This window comes from Amblyomma americanum, chromosome 1 (assembly GCF_052857255.1).
Source record: "Amblyomma americanum isolate KBUSLIRL-KWMA chromosome 1, ASM5285725v1, whole genome shotgun sequence".
Taxonomy (NCBI): Eukaryota; Metazoa; Arthropoda; class Arachnida; order Ixodida; family Ixodidae; genus Amblyomma; species Amblyomma americanum.
The window spans coordinates 315,754,668-315,781,669 of NC_135497.1; the positions used below are offsets into that span (position 1 = coordinate 315,754,668).

Here is a 27,002-nt window from a genome sequence, read left to right on the forward strand (position 1 = left end):
TCGCATAAGAATGAAAAGACCCGTACCAATCCCTCTGGTCGGGCTCTCTTTATTCCGAATTCTGCATAAGGAACTATTTTTCGGTCCCCTTACCCTTTGTTTCTAATATCAGCATAGATTTAACAGATTTTCGGTCACTTAATAGTTTGAAGTATCGAGGCGTCGAATGCCTGACCACTGGTACGTGGCCATATATATATTTTCCACCCATGGCGCGCGCACAATTTGTCCCTAAACGTAATGAGCGTTGGATATACTGTCTTCATCTTAAATATACCTGGCGAAAATCTCATGTTTATTGTAGCGACAAATTTATATATGAGACTGCTCAAAGGGAGCACGACTACAAACCCACCGCCGCACACACGTGTTCACTCTTGGCGCTCTTATTCAGTTCCAATAGACTGACCGAAAGTTTGAGCTATAAAATTGAGCACGAAACAACGAGAATTCACTGTGTGAACGTGTGTTTGAGGAAGGATCGCGCATAAGAGGTTTTACCACTAAACGCACTGATTATAGTGCTTGCATGCGGCACAGCGAAACGGTGATATCGATATAAGATGGAATTCCGCATCTGGCGCTTCTAGCCCTCGCAATGAAAAGAGGCAGGATTAATTTTTCCCTTTGCAAAACAAACATCTAGTAGAACTCGCTGTTACGTTCGCGGTTGCTGCGTTTTTCCTGGTACGTTTTTTTTTTATATAAGACAGATAGTCCAGATGCCGCAGAAGCCCCCCTACTAGTGAAACTCGATCGCCTATATCTGTAACATAATGCAATTGTTGCATAATTCCCTTGTCGTACGTCGCGAAAGTCATCTCACGATGGTAGTTTCGGCAGCGGAAAGCCTAGTCGTGACGCTTTCCGCTGCCGAAAACAGATGGCGCCACTGCCGGTTCTCAGCGAAAAAGCGTCTGCGGGTTTTGGCTCGCCGATCTCTCGTAGACGCTTACGTTTTCGCATCATGTGCGCCTGAACTAAGTAAGTACCATTGTCAAACTTGCTACGATACAAAAGTTACCATAATAAGCAAGCTCTGTGTGTGCAGTTTCACCGCAAACGAGCCAGCGGTTGAGGCGGGGAAATTTTTGAAAGTGTCAGCGATAAAAACGCACAATACTGTATACCCCTCAAGATGGGTCTCCCACAGGTGTTAGTGGGGAATGGTTAATAAACAACGCTCTCTCATTAAATTTTGACACTATTTATTCAATTTTAGCGCTCACAGTTGAATAGATTTAGCTGCAAAATTCTGTTAGCTGAAGGATATTGCTACCATGAAAACAAAGGAAAAAGGCCTCTGAAAAGAACAGCAAAAAGTCCTGATGCTGGAATTAGTGAAACCAACAGAAAACCAGTAAGCACCTTGCTGGAACCAGTACAACCAGCAGTAAACCAGTAAGCACCCTGCTGGAACCAGTACAACCAGCAGAAAACCAGTAAGCACCTTGCTGGAACCAGTACAACCAGCAGAAAACCAGTAAGCACCCTGCTGGAACCAGTACAAACCTGCTGGTTCCAGCCGAACCAGTACAAACCAGTAGGTTCCCATCAACAAATTTTCACCTGGGGTGCGAGCACACAAACCACACAAGCGTCCTTTTACAACGAATGTGCCACACCACACGTCCAGAGCATCCAGAGGCCGACCAAACAAGCAAGCGATGCAAAACGGGCGCGCCTGCACGACCGCGATCCACAAATCACAAATGACGCCAAGCCATGGGTGAAAATACAGTTTAGCTGTGCGTACGCAAGTGCTTGCGTACCCAAAGAGCTACGGCGCTGCGTGCGTTACGCTGTCCGCTCCGAAGTATAGTTTTAGCTGACCGTGCCGTAGCGTCCCTCAGGCGCACGTGGCGCCATCTAGTGACAAGAAGTCAAACCACATCAACGCTCGGTTGAAGAAAATTTCATCCGTGATTACTGATAACTACTGTGAGTGCATTGGGAGCCTTTTTTGTTCCAAGAAGAAAAACTATGCAAACCGAAGAAAATGCGAGATCTGGCTAAAAGTTAGAAAACTGCTTCGCCAGGTGTCGTTGCTACGAGGAAAACACACTGAATATAGTTAGGCCTAGGAGCTTGAAGATCGCCAAATTATCTGAAAAACAGGCGCTAGTTATCGCTTATACCACTACGTGTGGGCAAGATTAGGCGAAATAAAAGCGAACCGCTACCATTTGAGCGAGCTATTGCGTCGAAGAATCCAGCGGCGACATGTATTTATTCCGAAGCGGGCGAGAAGGGCGCCGCCATCTTGTCAAAGTTAGCGTACGCAAGCGCCGCAACGCAAACTCCGCTGGCTACCGTACGCAAGGCTACCGTACGCAAGACGAAAGGCTTGCGCTTGCGTTCTGCGCATGCGCACTACCGTCCCCGCAAACTCCTCGCGTACGCTAACTCTTTGCGTACGCACAGCTAAAACTGTCTAATAACGCTTTCGTACTTTCGTTATTACGACCAGGTCGGAATAACGATTTGGCTTGGCTTTCTGTTAAGCGGTAACCGCATGAGGCGAAAATTCGCGGCGACATGCCGCGCGATGGCATCGCGCGGTGGGCTGAGGGCCGCCGAAGCACTGTCGCTCATCGCGTCGCCAAGGTTCTGGGTTTACAGAAAATTTCGCCCATCGCCCGGAAGTACCGGGCGAGACTAGCCAATGACGGTAGGCCTTGAGGGCGCGTAACTTCCGATCCGTTTTGCGCGCGAAAGTTGATTTTTTTTTTTAGCGGAGCAACAGCCGCCGCATCCCTCACCATGGCAGCTATGCAAGAATTTAATGAAAGGCGTATTAATGAAGTTCAAAAGTAAAGGGTGTCGTGGGTATGTCCTACACGCACTATAAGTCGCAAGAGCGCAGCAATGTCGCCTGGCGCCTCATCGCACCGTCCCTCGGGCGCGCTTTTCTGCGTCACGTGACTTCGTGTAGTCGACTAAAAATAAAATTATTGCCTGAATATATTTTTTCGATGTTTTTATTGTGTTTTATCTTGTATGAAGCCTTAAGAGCGTTGTTCTACGCGTTAATTAACGCAAAATGGCTGAACGCTGAAGCTGCCGCAATCGAGCAACACTGAAAACGCGCCGCTCCGACGCCGAGTCCCGTCGCTTCGTGCGGTTTGCGCCAGCGGCAGCGATGGGCGAGGGCGGCGTCATCGCGCGACGTATCGCGAAGGGATATCGCCTCATGCGGTTACCGCTTTATTTTCACCTGGTCGAAATAACGCCGGCCTGACGCAGCTCTATGGCTGACGCACGGCAGGTGCGCCTTCGACAGAGCGCGGAGGCTCGCGCTAACTGCTAACTGCGGGGTCTAGCCGACGTAGATATTTCCTATCAGTAATAAAAAATAGCCCTTGCATATTTTATTGACTATTAAAATGCTTTAAAAAGACAAATTAAGCATTGCATTAAGTTGTCCATAGGTGACGCGACAAACCGGAAATATCTTTCATTGTTTAGGCGGCAAACACGTGACTTTCGGATCTGTGTTGAGTTGCCTACTCAACGCGCGCGCTTCGGGCACCTCGCGCTCCTGTCGGAAAAAAAACAACTACAGCCGAGGTTTGGAACGCTGGCGTGGTTCGGCTTAGCTGCCAAGGAAACTTTTCACTGGTGCCTGAACCGTTTAGTACTCCTTGCGCCTTGTGCTTATTTTTGATCGTTTCACATGCTTTGAATCCGAAGGCGCGTTGCAGCTAGCTGCACGCTGTCTGGCTGCGTTGGCAGTGATTCATGGTATGCGTACTTGACGCTTTGTTCTTCACAGCGAGGCATGCCATCCGATCTAGATGAAGACGGAAGCTGTCCGACCCGCAGGCGCCGTAGGTGGCGGCCAACTCGCCGCTGTGTTAACAAACACTGAACGAGTGAAGAAAAACTTGAGGGAGCTACTGACAGAGAATTCCCGTGATGGAATAGACTTGCGCGAGTTCGAAGACATCTACTACAAGAAGTTTGGTAGCACCATCGACCACAAGGCATGTGGCTACCAGACGTTCGAACATTTTTTGGTCGGCATGGCCGATGTTCTTTCGCTCTCGCGGAGCTCGGCTGGAGTGATGAAAGCCTTTCTCAACAAGAAGGGGGGTGAGCACACTTTTGACCTGTCCAATTGCTTTGAACATGCAGGTGCCACAGTCTTCGGAACGCAGAAGCTACAGAAAATGCTTAATTTCTCGGCAGTCTAAGCATGCGACCACGAACAGAAGAGCGGCCCACAGTATTCTGTCGGACCTTCAGCCATCGAGCATTTTCAGCTTTCTTGTGGCCTGCGTGTTCCGAATACTTACTCATCCGCCTTGACCTTTATTTCTCTATGCTTAAGCCCCACGGCCTTGATTTGCCTCTTCTGTAGTGTGTTTATTTAATTTCTGTTCCTCTAACCTTTTAACACTTTTAACAGCGTGCTTTTAAATGTCCGAAGCCCTGGTTGTGGCTGTATGTTCTATTTAAATCATTGTTATGTATTTGTTCAAGTACGTTAAATTACTACAATGTATCTAAATAATGGCCCTTCGAAAAATGTACGAATGGGGTGGGAACATTGTCGACAGCGTGACAGTTTTCGAAGAGCGATATTTAGTGACCACAAGGTGCTGTATGTGAGTGCCATGAAAGCCCACAAATGCCAGCACTCAAGGTCAGGAACCTTTCACATTGTTTTAATTTCTGTTATGATGTGTGTGCCTTGCATGACTTGCATGGTAATCATGAGCATGGTTCAAGCAGATCCCTGGGGTGTGGTGAGAATGTGATTAATATGCAAAGTATTCTTCAAAAAATTGCCAGAAGGGGCATATTTTATCCAAACTGTCAACCAAGAGCAAAGCACAGGGAGTCTGAAACAAATGGCAGATGTTATTACAATTAAGGCTTGTTTTGCCGAGTCCGTAGCTTGGGATAAAAATGCAAACGGATCAAACATAATTTGACTGACAGCTGCACCTGTTATGCAATTCATTATTTTTATTCTTGGATAGTAATTGTTAGAGGACAAAGGGTAGTACATTGTTCTCAGTATTATATCGGATGATATTACAACTAGCACAGTTTTATTGCCATTTTCCTGTTCTTGTCTGCTACGAGGGGGCAGGCGATTGCCATTATCATTATTGCACCATGCCTTTGCTACTTCAGGCGATTAGTTTAGTTATTTTTCGTGGTGTCTTGATTTCAATTATGGTTGAAAGTGTTGTCAAAGAGGTGTCTATGTTATGTCTGGCAGCCATTTAGTTAGCTACGAATCCCTTTACGATTAAACATTTAAATGACAGGAAATGACTCAAGGGTGCACCATAGGGGGGTTTATATCTGGAGCACATGTCCAGTCCTTGTACTCACAAATTGCTTTTGTTGTGATGTCCTTGAGGAAAGCACTCGTTAGGCTGTACACTCCAGATGTCTTTCTGAAAGGCAGCACAGGGCTTTAGCATTGGGAGTCAACCTTTGTCAAAAATATACAACCCAAAGGGTTTGCCTTTGGGCACTGCATCGTTAGCTCATTTTGCATCCTTAGCAACCCTAGTCTCTCGGGGGGCCTTGTTATAACGGCTTAGAAGCACGCTCTTTGGGTTGTTTATTTTATAGAGGATGTACATTTAAGTTTTTTCATAGACTATGGCATTGGCTTTTGCATTGTTGTCATCTTTCTCAATTCCAGCTCTGGGCAAAGTGGCATGGGATGTGGTTCTGGTGGTAGTAATGATGGTTGTGCCAAGCATGCAAGTTCCAGTGGTCCATAATGTGTCTGATGCCAGAGTGAAACCGGGCAATCGGGCAGGAGGAGTAAGGAGTAGCAGTAACTGGGAAGTGTCGTGGCCCAAAGGTAGATTTATTTCTGTCTTCCCCACTGAATTCTGTGCAATTAAAAAGCCTGCAGTAGTGGAGAAGGCAGCTGTTCACTTGAATAGTGAGCTGGGAGGGTCACGTTTGGGGAAGGCAACACATATATATGTTAGAATGGGCAAGAAAAGGAATGAAAAATAAAAGTGTTCAGCCCGCAGTGAGAACTTGCTCATGACTTTTCACATGCCATCTTGTTACTTGGGGTGCCCTCTTTGTGCAATATCCACTGGATGGAGGCTTGCCTCTGATATACACAGCACCTGTTCTTAAACGGCCCCAGAAAGGGGCTCTCAATAAAGTTGCAATATGTCTGGGACATTGAAGGATGCCGCTTCATAATTATCCTGCAGCAAGAATTTTGTAGCGAAAGCTACATTGTCCACGAACTCGCAGTTTCGCCGTGCTTGCATTCCCAGCATAGTCGCACCGCACCACATGACCAGCCACGGCGCCGTGCCGCCGGCAGTGGCTCCGCGCCACGTGACCGACCATGTGGCCAACCACGTGGCAGGTAGCGGGAGCCACTGAAACCCCCACACACTCGCTGAATAAAAAAAAAAAACCCTTTGTCGCGGCTGGGAATTGAACCAGGGCCTTTGGTGTTTGAGGCGGAGACGCTACCACTCCTCCACGACGGCTCAAGGTTTAATCATGAATAAAGGCGTATGTAGTGAATGCGCGCCTTTGATATATTAACTCTTCCGAACCAGATGTCGCCGCGCTTTCGCTACATATATCCTGGCCTAATGGAGCTAGGCCATCGTCAATTTTTTAATGCGTTTTGTGAAATTTGAGTAATATTCAGACAAAATTTGAACATCTGCGTCTTCGTGTATTTCCCTCTCCTCTCACACGCCATAGCAGCAGCGCTCCTCCGCCAGCCTCGCCCACTCGGCCCCTTTCCTATCTCCGCCAGCTGCAACACGCGCGTAGTGGCCGCAGTCATGGTGGTGCGTGACGTCTGAAAGAATTTGGTGCTGTGAACCAATGATAACCCCCAGCTGCTGACGTCAATTGCACGATGTGACGTCGTGTGCCAGGTTTTCGCGCGAAAGTCTGGCACCCCGCTTCGCTGCGAGGTGCGAAAGCGGAAATTTTTAAAAATGTATTGTAAATTTCCCGCTCGCTCTTGAGGTCTCATACGTGGCATGGACACTCGGTGGCCTGTACTCTACATAGTGCAAGCATTTTAAAGCCAAGCTGGAACACCCCTTTCTGTGGCCCTTTAATGTGACATCCGAAGGATTTAATGTAGTGTAGCTTGCAGCATTTGTGTGGTAAGCAACTTGGGTGACAGTGTGGTGTGGATCGTTTTACAGTGACAGCTGTGAGTGGCTCAGACAGAAAGATCCTGGTCACAAGACCCTGTAGCTGCAACCAAGTGGAGGCACGCACATGAGATGGCCTGCATGTGCCAGCCTTTCTTGGCAGGGCATGTGCTGGCTTAGGAGGCTGTGTGCTGGCCATGTTCTAGGTGGTGGATAGCAAGTGGAGTGTGTGGAGAGGAGCTCATGCATCTATGCCTACAAATGCATGTGTGTGGTTTTTCCCTGCTCTCCGCTACACTGCCAGGCTGAGTTCTACGGCGGCGTAAGCAACAGAAAAGGGAATGGGCCATGTGCACTGCAAAATAACTCTAATATGAATTTTTCTTGAGCTACAAACCTCTAAATGGTGTCTAAATGTAATAGTTTGTCGCTGTTATTAATATGAAAGAATTAGATGGCTATGTCGCGTCAGCAAAATCTTCTCCGCATGATTGTGTCGTCCAATAAAGATAAATGTGAAAAGGTTTGATTGTGTTACAAGTGCGTGATGAGATCTTGCTGTTGGAAAATTTTGGTTGATGAATTTTAATTAGTAATTAATTAAACAGGAGAATTACTTTGGCATCACAATTGTCCCGTGTTTCGTGTCGCCAAAACTTACTCCACACGATTACGTCGTTCTCTGAAGATAAATGTGCAAAACCTTGATTGTGTTAGTATGTGGTAAGGTCTTCCTGGGGGAAAAAGTTGGTTGGTGAATTTTAATTACTTAATTAAACACAAAAATTTCACTTGGACGTCACAATAGTCACGGACGTCGATATAGCACCTGGATGTCAAAACAGCCACGGACGTCGACATAGCACCTGGACGTCAAGACTAAAATTTAAATATAAATAAATAATAAAAATACAACAAAAACAATAAATACAACGCATACTGGCGTCATGGAAAAAACCTACAAAGTTCCATTCTACAAATTCCATGCTTTCGCAGTCCTCCACGTAAAGAGACTTAAGTGCCCTCATATTTGTATTATATTAGTATGAACTATTGGTCTCTAGTTAACCGGCTTGCTAGTTAACATGACTGTTTTCTGGTGCCTGCCATCGGTAACAGTACTGCAGTTTTAAATATTACGAACAGTCCTCGGCGAAACACCCTGTATGATGTTAGTGCATATTTTCAGTTGACATATAGTGTCTACTTAAAGAGGATAGTTTTGCTGTCATCTGGTGTTGAATTTTGGCAGGTTCGTGAGATTTTATTTTTTTCTTCAGGATTCATTAAATGCTGCGCATAGCTGGTGCTGTCCTAATTTCCTTGATGAAATTATTTTCCTCCGCCTAGCTTTTAAGCCTGCATGCATGCTTTGGACAGCCTCGTAGTGAAAGCCGCAGTTTGTGAATGGCTATTTCCTACCTTTGTGTTGCTCATAAGCAAATTTTCTTCACTCTAGACTTAATGCACCATGGCCCCCTTCCCACATTCTATTAATGCTTCTGGCTGAGCCTGTATGCTCTATCTGGGTTTTGGTGTCTACCTGCTGAAGGGTAGACACCATATTAATTTTATGGGCTGTATCTTTTTTTTTTTTTTGAGCAGTCAAGAGCTCTTGGCCAAATGAACATATGCCCGCCTGTAGTACTGAGAAATGCAGAGCATTTGAAAACAATTTTTCAACTTTGGATATTTCTTTCTGTTATGTAGGCGGTGTTTGCGAACCCTGATAAAGATATGACAGCTGCTTTCTGCCACCAAGGCGATGAGGAATGTGGCAGTAACCGATAAGCATAGCGAGTTGTGCAACTATAGTTAAGGTGACTAAGATGGTTTAAAGAAGCTCACTAAAATAAGACTGGTAATATTTGTACAGACTGCAGGAGTATTTTGCCAGTAGTGGTACTGGCAATGGCAGTGCCATTGTGAGCATAGTAGCAGTCTACCTTTTTAAAACATCTTAAAGGATGGTAAAAAGTAGGGTAAACTGTGCAAGACACTGTGACTGATTGCAAGAGGAAATATTTTAGGCACCTGATCGTAAAATGAAATATGTTCTCTCCAGGGTGCATAGCCCGCTTACCAGCCGAGTGACCAAGTTAGCACACAGCATGTCGCCACGTTGTATCTGGCCCCATTTTCTTAGCCAGTTAAAAATATAAATGGCTGACAAAACTGCCAAGTATTACTCTGGCTTCTACCACCAGAGAGCAAGACTTACCAGAATATGCGGTTACTATGCTTTTACTCATGTTGTACAGTAGCCTGTTCCTTTAAACATCTATGCCTGTTCTCTTGTATGCCATCTTCTGCAGTGAAACCAGCAAGCTCCAACATCCAGCCTGCAGACATGATGCCATTAAAAAAAACCACATACTCGTACAGGTGAGAGTTTCTTTTATGTTTGAATTGTGATGTACATACATAACCTCTGGCTGGCTGCTGTTCGGTGCTTATGAGCTAAGGTACTACAAATGAGGCACATACTCACCTTATGCAGTAACAGTTTACCCCCTTTAGAAAAAACCTTGGGGAGCTGAACTCTCGGTAAGCTAAACAACCGGGTTAATTTCCCATTGGGCGCAATGCAAAAGTGATCTTGTAAACATCAGTCATTTACTTCCGCCCTTTACTAATCTGTGTTGCAAAATCTCGACATATCATTTGCATGGCCTTGACTTTCTGGTCAGATTGTTCAAGCTGTAGGAAGAAAATGAGGGCACTAATGCGCGACTTCTAGTCAGCGTCCAAAAATTTCTCGCTTCACTCCCCGATATATTGCATGGGAAATAAAAAGGCATTTGCTGGAAAAAAAGTATTGTGTACTGTCTGTTGGCCTGAAGTTGACTTGTGGCTTCAGATTTGATTTTGCACACAACTCGAACCAACTGAACAAAAATGAAGCAAATGCTAATAATCACAAACTGACAATGTGCCTATTTCTAAAATTTTAGTGCCACTAACAATTTTATATTAGCTTTTGATTATGGGCGCATTAGCTAGCATAATGTGAAGGTAAATGATTTTCTCTTTGACTCCTTCATAATTTGGGCAGTAAAGGGTTAGCATCTGCATTTAGCAGTGAATCCATTATTTGAATCCAAGATGGCGGTGACGACAGCAAAGTCTGTGATATGTACGACGGTGATGTTTGCTCGCATCTATGTGAGGTAAAAAAAATCGAACCTTAGGACCCCATAGAGCCCAAAATATTTGTCGGGAATGTGCACGTTCCTATGAGGTGCATGATAGTTCCTTAGTTAAATCCGAAATATCGCACAGGTCTGAATCAGCAGAGTCTTAAAAATCGGTCGGCTACTATATTGATTATTATTCCTTTAGATCTGTTTGCTTCTTAAAGATGCTGTAGTGTGTATATAACTAATGGCCTTAGCTGGAAGCAACGTATTGATTACATCATTAACAACAGTATCGCATGCTTGGTTACCTGCACTGCAATATTTCTAAGGCACCTGGTTTCTGCTCTTTGGGACCTTGGTTTTGCAACGTTAGCATCCTCACTCAAAATGGTTCAGAATAATGCAGCTCGTTTAATTGTAATTACAATCCTTCCAGCAGTATTACTGCAATGAAATTGGCACTATCATTGCCACCTATTGAGCACTATGGGAAATTGTCACATTGTAGTGCACAGTTGAACCAGTTAATACCTATGACCAGTTGAAGCATGCCTTCACAGGGGTGGGACTCCTGCTCCAATTGCGCCATTTTGATACAAACGCAACTGGTTCCACGTCATAAGAGTGCTGAAATGGTGCAGTGGTTGCTGTGAATCAAACAAAACAATGCCTTATGTACTGTATTCTTGTCATTTGCCACTAGTGATAACCTGTAGTAGTATTAACGTGAGCCGAGCACATACTCATGATGTCAAATCTGAAGATTCTACCACCTAAGCAAGTTTTGATTGAACGGTTTCACAGCCAAACGTTTGCTAAATAAAAATGTGACCTATTGCTTGCAGGATTCCTGGTCGTCTACCCGAGCCTCAGGTGAAAGAAAAGGAGGAGGAGTCTCACTGGGAGGCTAATATAATGGCTCAAGATGCTGCTCGCTCGCAACTGCAGCAGTCACCACCATCAGTCATCACATTTACCTGCAGCAGTCGTACTCAAGGGATTCATTCTCAACTGGAGCCGTCACTATCACCAGTCATCAGTTTTACCCACAGCAGTCCTGAGCACTTTGATGATAACAAGACTGCACTGCCTAAGGGCACCAATGATGTCCAAACTAGGAAGAGTGGCCTCAGTCCTGTGCTCAAGTGGGGCATTAAGAAGGTGAGCAGAATGTTATCCTCTTGCCTCTGCCATATTTATTGCAGCCAGTTGTGCTAAACTGCATCATAGGGTCGACCGTGCTGCATGGTTCTGGATTAGGAAAAAATACTTCAGGTGGTGTGAAAATTATCAAATTTTGGGTTGCATAGTGAGTGCAAATAACGAAAATTTGTTAAAAACGAATGTGTGTGTGGTATATATGCGTGTATAATGTGCGTGGTATATATATATATATATATAGCAGACATGGTAAAGGAAATGAGGGGCTTGTTTGACAAACATATTAAGGAAGCCGACAGTCACCGAAACCAAGGTGCATAGGGGAATGTTTTTTTTTTTTTAATTTGTAGTGCCAATCAATCGGTTTAAAAAAAATTACTTGTAAAGCAGCAGAAAAAACAACCATGCCGCCGGTGGGATCCGAACCCACCTCCGAATATCGCGCCGGTGAACACTCTCAAGGTTCGCTTACACCCAGTAAACATAAATACCCACGAAAGCAGCAGATTGGACAGCCGTCGCCGTAGCTCAGTTGGTAAGAGCACCGGACGCGATATTCGGAGGTCGTGGGTTCGGATCCCACCGGCGGCATGGTTGTTTTTTCTGCTGCTTTATAAGTAATTTTCTTTAAACCGATTGATTGGCACTACAAATTAAAAAGAAAATTAAAAATATTCCCCTATGCATCTTGGTTTCGGTGACTGTTGGCTTCCTTAATATATATAACTATATATACCTGTGTGTGTGTGTTTGTGTGTGCGTGCGTGTGTATGGGGGTGTGTGTTTAGGTAAGAACAGTAATCGAGGTGCCAAAACCATTTCTTGCTTTCAGTGAAATTTTTATTTCTGGTGGGCAAATGTGTGATGTAAAGGAGTCATACTCGAGCAATGCTGTAGTTTTTTTTTCGGAAAAAGTGCATATCACACTAGGTGGAAAATGTCAATTTTGTTATTGCGCAAAAGGAGTTTGGATCCCTGTAAAAAGTAAAATAAAATTTTTTGGAACCCGATTATTTTTTTAGTAATTGTATGCAAACTTTCCTCTTGGAAGCAATCAAAAATATTTTTTGCCTTCTGTAATTTTGCAGCAGAAATATTGCTAACTTTTCAATTCCAATAACGACACTTTTTGGGACAATAATGTGACAAGAAGGAGTAAGAACCTGAGGCTTGAATTGGCCTTAATCTATTCAGTCAGCATTAATCCGTTCTTTTTATTATCGCCGGACAGAATTAATACTTCTAGAATGGGCACATGATTTTTAATTAGGCTTGAAATCGTCTAGAATCCGAAAAATTAGAGGAATGGCGAATTTTGACAGAAATTTAAAAATAAACACCCTCTCCGATTTCTTTCAAAATTTCCCTGGAATATCTTCAGTACCAGGTAATTCTAGGTCAGGATAAAAAATGACGGAGGATTTTTGCTCAAATTCTGTTAAACGTGCGAAAGTAGATTTGCATGAATGTGTGCTTGTCTTGTTACTTTGCTGTTTGTTTTCTAATGTTGGTTTATCATGCTGTTTTTGATGTCCTAAATGGTAGGGTTTTAATGTAGTTAAACTGAGTAGGATGAGTGAAAGCAATTGAGGCTGTACTGCCTCAAAGGCAACTGCATGAAAAGACAAGGCACAAGCAGTGCGTATACATAGCCTCTTCGCAGTTGCTTGCGTGATTCCGGCGCTGATGGCTCTCACGCGTTGGGAGCGGGGACGGCAGAGCGCTCTGATGACGCGGTATGGGTGAGAGTATCCGCCAAGCGGGGGTGCTGGGAGTTCAAACGATGTATTAGAATGGCGGCGCTGTCAACAGTGATGGCACAAGCCCACAAACATCGCAAGATCTTGATGGCACAAATCCACAAAAACGAGGAAGCTCTTGCTTGGGGTTTGCCCATCGGAATAGTGCTTTTGCATTAAAAGTGTTATATTATATTGTTTTAAACTATAAAATTAAAGGCCTAACAGAGACCATATTTCGTTCAGTTACCATTACTGGATATTGTGTGTTAAAAGAACAACGGTCATGAATTCGACTTTGAACTGAGCGCATGTAGTTGCATTTTAGTCAGTACAAAAGCAGTCTCAGAAAATACCTCGAAAACATTGTTTTGCTTGTCAGCCCAGTTTTTGTCACGTTCGACGTTTATGTAAATTCTCTATTCATCGTAATCTCTCCAGGTCTTGCTAAGGCCAACAAAGCCACCAAATGCTCCGTCCTTCCTAACTTGACGAGACCCACCGCAGTCTCCGATCTACCCCCCTAACCTCCGCCTCGCACCCATTCCGCGCAACATGTCTGCACACACACACTGGCCGCCGCCAGGCATACGCATACAACCACAAGCCACCCTTAGACACTATGGCGACCTACACAGACACCTGCCTCACGGAAACCGCGGGCTCCATAGCAGCCTTTTTCCTTCCTCGACCCTTTCCTCTCTACAACCAGCACTCACTCAAGTGGTGCACGCATCTCCCCACCCTCCACTCTTGCCCTAGAAATATACGGGATCACTGATGGGATCACTGATGCCCCCCCCCCAAATGGCATGTCCGAAAAAAAAAAAAAAAAATTGGCGCGAATGTAAGTCGACCCTCCCAATCGCATGTCCGAAAAAAAAAAACACCGGTGGAGCGCTTCAAAAACAAAAATTTATTGCATAGATGGGCTATTCATCCTCACTTGAGTCATGTTCAGTGGTACTGCTGTTGTCGTCGTCGCCGCAGCAATCCCACAGCACATCGTCCTCCATGGAAAGCCCGCACTTCCTAAATGACCGCACCATGACATCGCGTGGAACGGCCGCCCAAGCGGAAATCACCCACGCGCACACAGCTGCCTGGGAGGCTCTCTCCACGCGCCCCGTTGCCATTAGTTCCTGCCCTTCTGCCGCCAGCCATTCGTTGTACTCACGCGGGAGCAAGTCCTTGAATGGCTTATTAATGCCAACGTCTAGCGGCTGCAGCTGCCCCGTCAGACCGCCGGGAATCACCAGTATATCTGTATCTTCTTTTCGGAGCTCTGCCTTCACTTTCGCGGTAAGGTGGCCGCGAAAAGAGTCCAGCATGAGGAGGTTCGGATTGCGATTTTTAGGGATGCCCCTGGCCTCAAAATCCACACCCGACGGTACCAATCAATAACTAAGTCGTCCGTCATAAAGCCTTTTTCGTTCACTCGCACAATCACACCTTTCGGGAACATTTCCTTTGGCATAGTTTTTCTTTTGAAGACGATGTACGGTCGGAGCTTTATGCCATCTGCCAAGCATGATAGCATAACAGTGAACCAAGTTTCTCGTTTGCTGTCGTGAGAAGCTTAACCTCGCGAGCTCCCCTCACGCTCACTGTTGTGTTGCTCGTCATGTCGAAGTACACGGGAGTCTGGTCCGCATTGCCGATTTGGCCGAGCAGGTATCGCTGCGAGTCACGGAGCTTGAGGTAATGCCTATGGAAGGCTAGAACTTTCTCCTTGTAAGCAGCAGGCAGCTTCTGGCATACACTAGTACGCCGACGAAGAGAGAAGCCAGCCCTCTTCATAAATTTCGAAGCCCAAGCCCTGCTGGCCTTGAAGTCTGTTCGGAGTATTCCAGCTTCCGCAGCAAAGGCCCGGGCTTGTTGCGTGATCATTTCGCATGTCACTGGAAGGGACCGATCACGTATTTCGGTGACATACGCTGCAAGCTTGACCTCCAGCTCCAGAAAGCGTCCCGACTTTGGCCCGCTGAAACCTCTTCGCTTGCAGTCGCAATCGAAAATTTTGTCTCGCTGCTTCCTCCACTCCCGCACCAACCGTTCAGTAACGTCGAACTTGCGGCCCGCCGCGCAGTTGTTGGTTTCTTCGGCGTAAATGATGGCCTCCCTCTTGAACGCTCCAGTGAATGAGCGCCGAATGCTTTTCGAACCTGGAGAGCTCATGGCGAAGCACGCGGCCGGCAGTCGAGTCAAAAGCACCAACTCCAAGCACCACCAAACAAAGAGTGATCGGTGTCGGGGTGTCGGCTCTTCCAGCAAACATCGGCATTCCCCAGAAGCACCGCTGTTACGTATTACGCAACCAACTGAAATAGCGGCTCTTCCATCAGCTAGCGACACTCCCGGGCGCTGGCGCAGACTCTGCGATTGGAACAGTGGGACAGCGGCCCTTCCCGCGAGTGAAATGAAATTGGTTTTGGGGGAAAGGAAGTGGCGCAGTATTTGTCTCAAATATCGGCGGAAACCCAGTTGTAAGGGAAGAGATAAAGGAGGGAGTGAAAGAAGAAAGGAAGAACGAGGTGCCGTACTGAAGGGCTCCCGAATAATTTCGACCACCTGGGGATCTTTAACCTGCTGTACTGACATCGCACAGCACACGGGCGCCTTTGCATTTCGCTTCCATCGAAACGCTGCCGCCGTGGTCGGATTCTAACCCGGGTATCCTGTTCAGTAGCACTGAACCATCGCGGTGGGTAACGGTGTGAGCAGTAAAAATAAAAAATGAAAAATCCTGGCCAAAAAGCCCGCGGAATACCTGAATGCTACGCTTGGAGCCGTAGAGCAAACAAAAACTTCTAACATCGCAGTAGCGCCCCTGATAGATTGTTTTTCTTGCTTTTATTGGCAGTTCAAGGTTTCGTTTCGATTGTAAGCCGACCCCCCCACTTTGGAATTTTAAATTTCAAAAAAAGGGTCGACTTACAATCGTGTAAATACGGTAATTCTTTTTGAGTCAGCACCTGTGTGACATAAAGAATCCATCTTAAGCGTAACCGGCATCCGTTCAAGCGGTGTTTCGCAGCCCCTTTAATAGGCCTCGTCCAAGTCTTTTTCTGTTTACTTTTCAACCGCGCACTCGGCGCTCAAGGAAGCGCCGATAGTTGATGGAAAGGCCGCTTTTCCAATCGCGACGGCACTGCCACTCGAAACCACAGCGGCGCCGGGCAGTGTTGGTAGCTGCTGGAAGAGCTGACACCGATCACGCGTAGTTTCTAGAATAAGTATGATAGGTATAAGTATACAAAATGCATAACAGTGATTGGAATTGAATGTGCTAATCAATCAAATTTATTTCAACATAAATACTTGTTTTAAGTATTGTGAAAAAATAGTACAACAAAAAATTGAAAAGGAACCAAAAATTTGTATTTGCATGACAGTAACTGTCCAAAATAATTTATAAAAGTTCTAGCAATTACGAAATGATTCAAATTCTTTTTACAACTTGGCACTAAAGTGTAAAAGTTACAACTCAAATACTTTTTGAGCTAGAAGTTTTTTCTTTACGTTCTTTGAAAAGGCTGATTTCAGTGTGGCCTTGATATGATTATTAAAGTCTGACAAAAAACAATTGGAAGTATTATGTTATGTGCCAAAGTAAAGCTTGATAAGCGTGCTTTTTAAAAATACAAATTGTAACTAATATCATTTCAGGAAAAACTGAGAAAAATTATGCAAACACAACTAGCAGGCCAAGGTTCCGGGCTCTGTTTGCACCTTTTCAGCGCCTGAACCAAAATCCCATCATCAGAGGCCCCGATACTCGATGCATTGAAAATATCTGATGCCGATGCAGTAGAATCACCTGCAGCAGGGTTTTTTTGAGCACGCACCGTCCCTGCGCTCAGGGCCATGCTTGGAGCAGCCTACGCCGTAACCTCTGCTTGAAGGGCATTGCAAAAATTCGCGCTTCGTGGGGAAATTGCAATGTACACAGAAAAATGAAACTAGTTTCTGAACGACAAACCAGATGGCACCATATAATCGTAGAGAGTTCATATGCTTCACAGCAGCGCTCCGCTCGCATAAGCATACCGGAAAGCGAAACCAACAGGACAATGTTCCAAGCTCTATTTCTGCAGTTTTGAGCTTCTGAACCAAAATCCAACTATGCGATATCATCGGGACACCCTGCTGCTCGATGCATCAAAAATATATGCTGCCGATGCAGTAGAATTGCATGCAGCAGGGTTTTTGCGAGCGCGCACCGTTGCCGCTCTGGGAGCACCCTACACCGTAGCCTCCGCTTCAAAGGCACTTCAAAAATTAGCGGCTCATGATTAAATTGCATTCTATGCATAAAGCGAAACTGTAATTTCTGAATAACCAACTAGATAGGTAGCGCTCCGGTTACTGGCAGGTGCTGATGGCAGAGGCCGATCGCCCAAAAACCGCTGTGATCACCATCGTCGGGCTCTATGAATTTGATGTCCTGCCCTTCAGCCTCTGCAATGCACCCACCACATTCGAGCGCATGATGGACAACCTACTGCAAGGGCTCAAATGGCACACATGCCTTTGTTACCTGGATGACGTTTGTCATTTTTCCTCCGGATTTTTCGTCTCGCCTCCAGCGCCTTGAGACTGTTCTTCGATGCCTGGCCAACGCTGGCCTCCAAATCAAATTTATAAAGTACCGCTTCGGAGCGTGGCAGCTCACCATTCTCGGACATGTTATGTCAAAGGATGGTGTTCTCCCAGACCTGGCAAAGTTGCAAGCTGTGGCAGAATTTCCAAAGCCCACTCACTTCTGTGAAAGAACTTCGCAGCTTCGTCGACCTCTGCTCCTACTTCCGCTGCTTCGTATGCAATTTCGCCACTATCATTGACCCCCTGACCAACCTCTTTTCCAGCCACGACCTTTCGGCCTGGTCGCCAGCCTGTGATGCAGCCTTTACGACACTCCGTCGCCTTCTGACGACTCTGCCCATCCTGCACCATTTCGACCCTTGTTCTTCCACGGAAATCCACACCGATGCCAGCAGCATCGGCCTTGGTGCAGTACTCGCTCAGTGCAAGCCTAGCTTTGACGGATACATTGTCACTTACTCCAACCGGACACTTAACAAAAGCTGAAGCCAGCTATGCTGTCACAGGGAAGGAGTGCTTAGCCATCCTTTGGGCAATCGTAAAATTTCGCTCCTACTTGTATGAGCACCCTTTTGACGTTGTCACCGATCACCACGCCCTCTGCTGCATGTCCTCTTTGAAAGATCCCTTTGGTTAACTGGTGCATTGGGCTCTGCGACTGCAAGAGTATGACACTCACGTTGGCTATCGTTTCGGCTGCAAACATGCAGATGCTGATGCCCTCTTACGTTCCACTCTGCTGTCTTATGCAGTGCCTTGTATATCCGCCCTGCATTCTTTGTTGTTTGAGCCTGCCAATATGGCTTCCGAGTAATGCAGAGACCCATGGCTCGCTTGTCTCTTGGGTTTCTTATCTGGCCAATCGTCACGACCTCCTTCCCGTGCTCTCCGTCGCCAGTCCCACCATTTCGGCATCAGAGACTGGCTTCTTTACCGTCTGAACTAACTTCCGGATGGTTGCAAGTGGCTGCTTGTCATTCCGACCCATCTGCGCTCAGTCATTTGCTCCTACTACCACGCTGATCCCCAGTATGCCCATGCCAACTTTTTGAAGACCTTCACCTGTCTACGATATCGGTACTACTGTCGTGGGATGTACCATTATGTTCGCCAGTTCATCTAGTCTTGCCCCAAATGCCAGCGCCGAAAAAACCCGCCTCGCTGTCCCACCGCTCCTCTGCGGTGGGACTGTGGCTATCTCTTATTTTTTTTTTTTTGTAGTGAAAGTTGCCTCATTTCGGCAACGCTTGTCCTTACTGAAGGCGGCACTGGTTTGCCGACATATGTACAGAATCTTCTTGCTTCTGGGAAAAAGGGGCTTTCCTGGCTCATTTTGGACTACCAGAAACACAAAGTACAACTATATGATTTTGCGCACCTAAAGGTCAATTAAACAAACTATCGTTGATCCAAACGCATTGCAAGTTTGAGATAAGTGTCTTATTAATCTGATTCCAAGCCAAATTGCCATGAAATACTTTTGAAATAGGGCAGAATTCTGAATCCCATTAACCAGATTTACAGTAGCCACGTGAAGAAGCGAGCATATTCTTCTTTTTACTTATTAAATGCTTACAAACAAAAACATGCTTCCAAGGCATTTTCTGAGACTCTGCCATTGTGCTAACTGAAGCACAATCACATGCGCTCAGTTCGAAGCCGAATTCATGACCATTGCTCTTTTTAACGCACAATATTCCGTAATGGTAACTTAACGCAATATGGTCTATGTAATTGCTTTAAATTATAAAATTACAGGATTTTTTTTTGTCTACTTGATGCACAGTTTTTCTTGATCTACACTTTTTGATCTAGAATTACTAGGTACTGAAGGTGTTCCAAAGAAATTTTCCAGGGAAAATCAGAGAGGGAGCTTTTCTTTCTATTTTCTGCATAGGGGGCATATTTTCTGCATTTTCTGCATGTACAAAAATATTATCAGTTAAATGTGACAGAAGGCCGTTCCAGTCTAAAGCTGAACGAGGAAATAATGATGCAGCAAATATTACAGTATCAGTACGTGGACAGGAAATATGCAAAGGAAATGCAGAGTAAAATGCGTGCTGGAGGGCTGATGTAGGGCGGTATATAAACTGAGCTGTAAAAAACTTATGAAACTAGCCCATACTGACGATTCGATGACGGCAAGAAAGATTTGTTAGACCGGACTTTGCTTTTAACGATGGCATGCTGACATTGTATGAATGGCATGAATGAATGAATCTAGCAGCTCGATTCTGTACTGACTCTAGTGAAGCTATCAGATAGATTTGATTAGGGTTCCAGGTTGGGGATGCATAGTCTAGTTTTGTTCAAACCAGGGACTTGTATGCAAGATGTTTCACGTCTGGCGGTGCTTGGTGGAAATGACATATTAAGAAACCAAGTGTTCTGTTAGCTGATGGTAGGATGTTAGTGATATCCGCATTCCAGATTAGATCTTCGCATAGGATTATGCCTAGGTATTTATAAGAATTTGTTTATTCTACTGCGACGCCCAAGATTACATATGGGAATGAAAGGGGGTTGCATTTGCGATGAAAGGACACTTGTTTGCATTTAGCAGGGTTGAGTTCCATGAGCCATTGGCTACACCATTCTTGCACACAGGTTAGGTCATTTTGAAGAGCTATGTGATAAGAAGGGTTAGCAACTCTGAGTAGACTACGCAGTTATCGGCAAACATGCGGATGTTGGAAGAAGCATGCGTGGGTACATCGTTGATATACAGTCGCACCTTGTTATAACGAAACTGTTTATAACGAATTAAGGAATATAACGAAGGAATGATGATTTTCCTTGGAAGCTCTGTCAACACGGCTGTAACGAAGTATACTTGTCGCCGGACCCGGTCAACTTCGTTATAACAATGTTTACCTGCATATCAAAAATGGAAGGCGACCAAGCGCTGACCCTTGAGGGACTCCTGGTGTTACTGGGAGAGAATAATGATATCATAATTATGTTGGCATAATGACATGAGGCCTTCTTAGCATTAACCCTTTAACTACTATATTAATTCCTGAAAAACATACATGCCGAATGTTGTTTAAGTTGTCATCATTTTTTCATGATTCACAAAAACCGCAGCAAACGCAAACAATAGGGAGACTAGACAATGCCTGTTTTGTCCGGTCTCCCTTTTGTCCGTTTTTGCTGAGCTGTTATGAATCATGAATATATACCAACTTTCCCAACTTTCTTCACTCGTCATAATTTTTTTCAAGTAATTCTTCTAAAGTTATACTATTTCATTGCTTTCAGGTTGCAGTTAAGACATATTTAAAAAAAGAAAAAACTGCTATTGAGGGTGGTTTTCCCTCAGTGCATGCCTTAGTAATGGGTCATAGTGTACAGAAATGCGATGTATTTATTTGATCCAATATGCTGTAACATACTGCAAATTGCATAGACATTGCTTTGTCCTAACACAAACCAGCTTTCATCATTAGTAATTAACCGAAGCGTGGCCTTGTGGTAGAGGATCCACCTCGCATTCGGGAGGTGCTAGGTTCGATCCCCAGTGCCGCCGGGTACCCACCGATTTTTTAATGGGGACAAGATTTCCCTTGGCCTAGCTCTTCTAGGGTGAGATGCTTGGGAAAAGGGTCTTGAGCCAAACCGTTGCCTTGACGAATCAGAGATAAGTTCCCCCGTCAAGCAACCCTAACTCCGCCTCGTGCAGTAGAAACCCGTTTGTGGCCCTTTTTTTTTCTCGCAAAGTCTGACAGCTGGAAAAACCAACTTGCCCAGGACTGCAGTGATAGGTTTGAACCTGTACGTCTGTTGAGACACGCTGATTAGAGCATACGAGCTGAGTTGAACCCTTTACTTGGGAGTGAAACATGAACCACCTTTGCATGCTGAGTATTAGAAACTAGGTTTGCCCCCGATAGGGAGCCTCCTCCAAGCACCCACTCCTGAGGAAGCCGGGCGCCGGGGCAGGAGTCCTTGTACCCATTTTTACCGGTGGGTGTCCAGCGGTGGGTTTCGAACCAACCACCTCCCGCAGATGAAGTGGATGCCCAGACCACCAGCATGTCTATGTCGTCACCTCCGGTGCTCTCATCGTCATCTGAAGCAGTCTCCAGCTAGCAAACGAAGTCAGAGGCACTGTCGGAAACAAATTCTAGATTGTCAGTAAAACTGCTGTTAGAACTGCTCAAAGAAGTAGCTCATTTTCTCGGGACATCGCCGCCACCACTAATGGCACCAAACATGTTTTTTTTAATGGATAACCAATGTCGTGCGGTGTTGAAAATTGCAAGCTACGCACTTGCCGGCTGTAACTCATTTTTGTAGTAAGAGCAGCGCAACACCAAGTCAGACGAAGTGTGGCTCGTCATTAGCGGTACTGGTACAATCTTCCACGATGAGGGCAGCTCAGGGTTGGCGGTTAAAGGTTTAAGTAAGGGAAGAGAAATCATGTAGTAGCAATAGTACTAAGTATTCTTTAGGCCAATACCTTGTTACAGTTTGAACAACGCAATTTTGTTCAGCTAAAAAAAAAAAGAGTTTGACGGTGTTGCACAACAGTGAAGCTTAATGAACATAATCCTGAAGCAGCTCCTTACTGGAGGAGTGCCTTCAGTGGGAAGATTATTGAAGGGGCAAGGCTGATGGCAGTGCTGGGGAAACGCAAGACTGATCGTGAAACTGACACAAAAGTGGCTAGTTGAGCTATGTAAGCTATGTGAGAGGTACCATCCGTTTCATGCTCCCTCCTGATGCCTCAGTAGAAAGCGCTGGCTGTTCAATGCCAATCAAAATGCCCCATTCAAGATGTTACGTGGCGTGCCTCGTCCTCGCATGTGGGTTTTGCCAGAAATCAAACCCCTTGATGGACCCGAACACTGTCTCAAACCGAAGGTGCAAGGTGCATTTCGGTTCTCGAGTGTCCAACTGGTGTCTTACTCTTGATGTTGGTATAATTTGCCTGCAGTGATGCCGAAAGATAAGATGCTGGTCACAGGGTAGAGGAACACAGATTCGTGCTTCGTCTTTTAAATGCACCATCTGCCATAAATTAGGGCTGTAGTGCTCAAAGCACACGTTATGCATTTTGTTTCATTATCATCTCGTTTTCGCGCACGTAATTCCACGTACAATACAGCAGAATCTGGTGGTACGAGCACTGCTGACACGAATTCATAAAATTCCCCGGTTGAGTGGGGATTGTGCACTATGTGTGGAATTCCGGAAGTTTCAAATCCCCTGTTGCGCCACTTCGGATGACACCAGTGCACGGGCCACGACTACACTTTTGAGCTCTAAGCGCTGCCCGTACATCACCGACGGCGCAATCACTAAGTCGTGGTGCGCACTGCGAGCAGTGAGTGGCAGTGCACGGCCCGCACATTGCCGATCCTGTAGTTTCAGTAGTATTCTTCAGTAGCACCTTGTTCAGTGATCTCGCACGTGCACTGAGGCCCTGCATTCACAACTTCTTTTGCCACTCCACTGTGGATGCCAACTGTGAAGGTTACAGAACGGTTTTCACAAACTGTGGGTTGCTTGCTGCTCAGCATAGATTTCAAGAAAGGAAAGAGGGAGTGAGATTTTGCTGCTCATTGAGTGAGAAAACTGTGTTGCATGGTAGCAAAGCTACCTGTGAGATATTGCGGTAGTGCTCAGAACACTGCAGTCGCACAGGGCCTTCTATCACCACCTACACCAGATCCTCGCTGTCGTTCAGTCTCGTCACTATCTTCTCCACTTGAGAAATTAAATTGGGAATTCAACATCCTCATTTCTTGCGCTCGACGCTAACTTTCTTCCGCAATATAACGCCACACGGGTGATGACATGTTTGTTTGAAAGTGCGAGAAAATCTAATGCTAACAGAGTTAGCCTCAACACACAAGGAACGCCTTCTACCATCTAGTGTGAAAACTCTCAGTAAAAGTGTGGATGAAAGAACATGTGCTGCCATATATGTTTTAAATGTAAAAAAAACACCATTAGATGAGCGCAGCTTGTCGAAGTAAAAAACAGTGAAACATCCATTACAATATGAGCTCGTCGTAGGCGAAATGTGGTAATCGTTCATGACAAGCTGAGGTTGTCATGAACCTTTAAGGTGTTAAGTTAGTCAAGCCTTGCATTTATGTCACTGCAGCCTATGCATCCAGAGTGCCTTTGAATTCAGAAAACACCATTAAGATTATTTATTGTGGTGAAAGTTTTGTTGGAAAAACGTTTGTAATAGGCCCTTGCGGCATTGCTTGTACATTTGTTTCAGTGTTTGTTCCAGTGTCACGAATACTTTGCGGCCGCTGTGGTCGCTTTTCGATGGGGCGAAATTCTAGAGGCCCTTGTCCTGTGCGATGTCAGTGCACGTTAAAGAACCCCAGGTGGTCGAGGTTCCTGGAGCCCTACTCTACGGCGTCCTTCATAGCCTGAGTCGCTTTAGGACGGTAAACGCAATAAACCAACCAACCAACCAACCATAGTCCTCCATAAAGTCAGCTATAAAATTCCAATAAGGAAGGGCGTCAGGCTGGCAGACACGATCTTGCCAGTGCAATTTATTGCTCGTTTAGAGGAGGTATTCCGATGTCTTAATTGGGAACAGTTGGGGATAAGAGTTAATGGAGAATACCTAAATAATCTGTGATTCGCTGTTTACACTACCTTGCTGAGTCACTCAGGAGGTAAACTGCAAAGCATGGTCAATGATTCACAGGCAGAGCAGAACGGTGAGTCTAAAAATTAACATACAGAAAACCAAAGTAATGTTCAACACTCTAGCAAGAGAACAGCAGTTGACAATTGGTAGCGAGGTTCTTGATGTGATAAGGGAATACGTCCACTTAGGGCAGGTAGTGACCGCTGATCCAGATCATGAGAGGAAAATAACTAGACTAAGAATTGGGTGGAGCGCATATGGCAGGTTCTCTCAGATCATGAATGGCATTTTACCAATATCCCTCAAGAGAAAAATGTACAACAGCTGTATCTTACCGATACTCACCAGCGGGGCAGAAACGTGGAGGCTAACGAAAAGTGTTCAGCTTTAGATAAGGACAACGCAACGAGCTATGGGAAGAAAAATGATAGGTGTATTGTTAAGAGACCGGAAGTGGGCAGAGTGGGTGAGGGAACAAATGCGGGTTAATGACATCCTATTCGTAATCAAGAGGAAGAAATGGGCTTGGGCAGGGCATGTAATGCGAAGGCAAAATGACCGCTGGTCCTTAAGGGTAACGGAGTGGATTCAAAGAGAAGGCAAGCATAGCAGGGTGTGGTGGAAAGTTAGGTGGGCGGATGAGATTAAGAAGTTTGCAGGGATACGGTGTGCACAGCTGGAAGTGAACAAGGTTAATTGGAGAGACATGGGATAGGCCTTGGCCCTGCAGTGAGCGTAGTCAGGCTCCTGCTGCTGCTGATGATGATTGGAGACGGTAGGCCTCGCAAGGTCAAACCGAACTTAACTGCATGGTGGTATGGCCTAAGCTATGGTAGCATGACTATGTGATCATATGACTATGACCACTGGGTACCTGATCTTGACCTTTGACTGACATTTTATTGGTGACAGCGGAGACCATGCTTAACAGAACTTTCGCTCGTTTAACTAGGTTCAAGCCACGTTGAACCCCAGCCATTTTTTTTAAACATGCAGAGCACTGACTGTGTGTAATTTGAGGCACCAGTGGTCCCTCTGTGGACAAACTGTGTTTTTTATTTCATTGGCCCATGACCATGGTCACATCCCATGGCAGTGACGGGCCAAACTTTCCTTCACTCTGTCTTCTCCTTCACTTCCTTTAACCACATCCCCATGTATCAAGCAGGGCGTTTGGCCTTGTTAACCTCCCTTTTTTCTCTCTGTTTTCCTAATGACATTGCTCTGTACCTAAGTGCCAGCTGTGCCTCAGAACTTTGGAGGTTACCTACACCACTGGTTCTGTTTTTGCTGTGTAGTCATGAACATATGCTCTCTAATGCATGCTTCAGGTGTACACTAGCTGTATCCTCTAAAATCGCTGAGTGTTCAGAAACACCAGTTCATATGGCGTGTAGCTTTTGCTCCTGCAATTGTTTCATATTATTCACTGCATCTTGAGTGCTAGTTCACCATTTAATTCTTCTTTTTAAACACTTGATTGTGCTGTCTTGCTTTGTCCACTTGTTGTGAGGTTTTGTTTAAAGTCGAGCCAACTGTAAGCACTTCATGTTTTCTCCTTTGTTTTTTAGGTTCTGTTAAAGTATTCTAGCGGCATATGGTTGTCTGACTTTGCATTAAAGTACCAGGTAAGGAGTAATCGCTGTTGTCTCAAGTGGCTTTATTTTGAATGCATGCTTACACTGCAATTCAGTGCACTGTAGATAAATTCTGCTTTAGCAGAGCCTAATGAAAGGTGCCTGTGATCGTGGTGCAGGAGGTGACAGGCCACGAGCTGAAGCCAAGTGACCATGGCTTCAACAACATGCTACAGCTGATGGAAAAGTGTACTGACATACTGTATCTTACCCGGCCATGCTACAATGGGGACTTCATGGTTTATCCACATATTGACCCTAACAAGGCATTCGACACCAGGATTTTGGCTGCCTTCGAGTTCCTAATCAGGTCAGTAGGTACGGGGCCGTCTGGTTACTTGGAGGGCTCCTTGGGGTGAAGGGACATCGCACTTCAACATGAGATAGTAAAAGTTTGCCTAAGATAGGTGCGCATCAGTTTTTAATGTGTAGCATCTCGAATGGAATACTGTAGGACTCGTCTGCCGGTAAAAAGGCAAGAATTCTTGCACTGCTGTGCCAGGCATGCTGCAGTGGCACCCTGAAGTACTCAAACTGCTGCAATTAGGTTGTTGTCATTGCATAAAGATCGTGCATAGTGATGCCACTGTTTCTTATTCGGTTTTTGATGTCGTACAGTTGATCACTCGCCCTGAAAGTGTGTGATTCTCTGGCTGTACTGACTTTCGATTCGTGCTGAAACCCTTGGCAGAGGCCAATTGTAAAACTTGCAAGGCATCTCACCCACAAGATGCTGTAAAATTTTAATGATAAAAATTTTGATGAGGCAACAAAAAATGTGACCCAAAATTCATATCACCAAAAATGAACAGTACTAATTACATGTCAAACTGTCCTCTGCCTGTTTGAAAAAGTGCTGTGCTCTTGACCAGCTATGTTGGCATTGTTGGCAATATGTTATTTACTGCCATTGTCTCTAGAGCATTACTTCGTAGGCTTCTGGCTTTACACAGAGCCCAGGCATCCAAAAA

The 27,002-nt window shown here is 45.3% G+C and overlaps 1 protein-coding gene across 4 annotated transcripts in view; it reads left to right on the plus strand.

Annotated features, from left to right (window-relative positions):
- Positions 1 to 3,493: 3,493 nt before the first annotated feature.
- Positions 3,494 to 27,002, plus strand: part of LOC144115377 (uncharacterized) — a 106,484-nt gene continuing 82,975 nt past the window's right edge. For 2 of the 4 annotated variants that reach the window (XR_013311386.1, XM_077649741.1), the window contains exons 1-5: positions 3,499 to 4,095; positions 9,437 to 9,506; positions 11,107 to 11,422; positions 25,966 to 26,022; positions 26,151 to 26,341. Coding sequence is in view for 2 of the 4 variants with exons in the window: in XM_077649741.1 (XP_077505867.1) it covers positions 3,798 to 4,095; positions 9,437 to 9,506; positions 11,107 to 11,422; positions 25,966 to 26,022; positions 26,151 to 26,341 (932 nt within the window). In the remaining 2 variants the exon portion in view is untranslated. Of the gene's footprint in view, positions 4,096 to 9,436; positions 9,507 to 11,106; positions 11,423 to 25,965; positions 26,023 to 26,150; positions 26,342 to 27,002 lie in introns of all 4 variants that reach the window. The other 2 variants (XR_013311387.1, XM_077649742.1) reach the window with 2 other exon arrangements.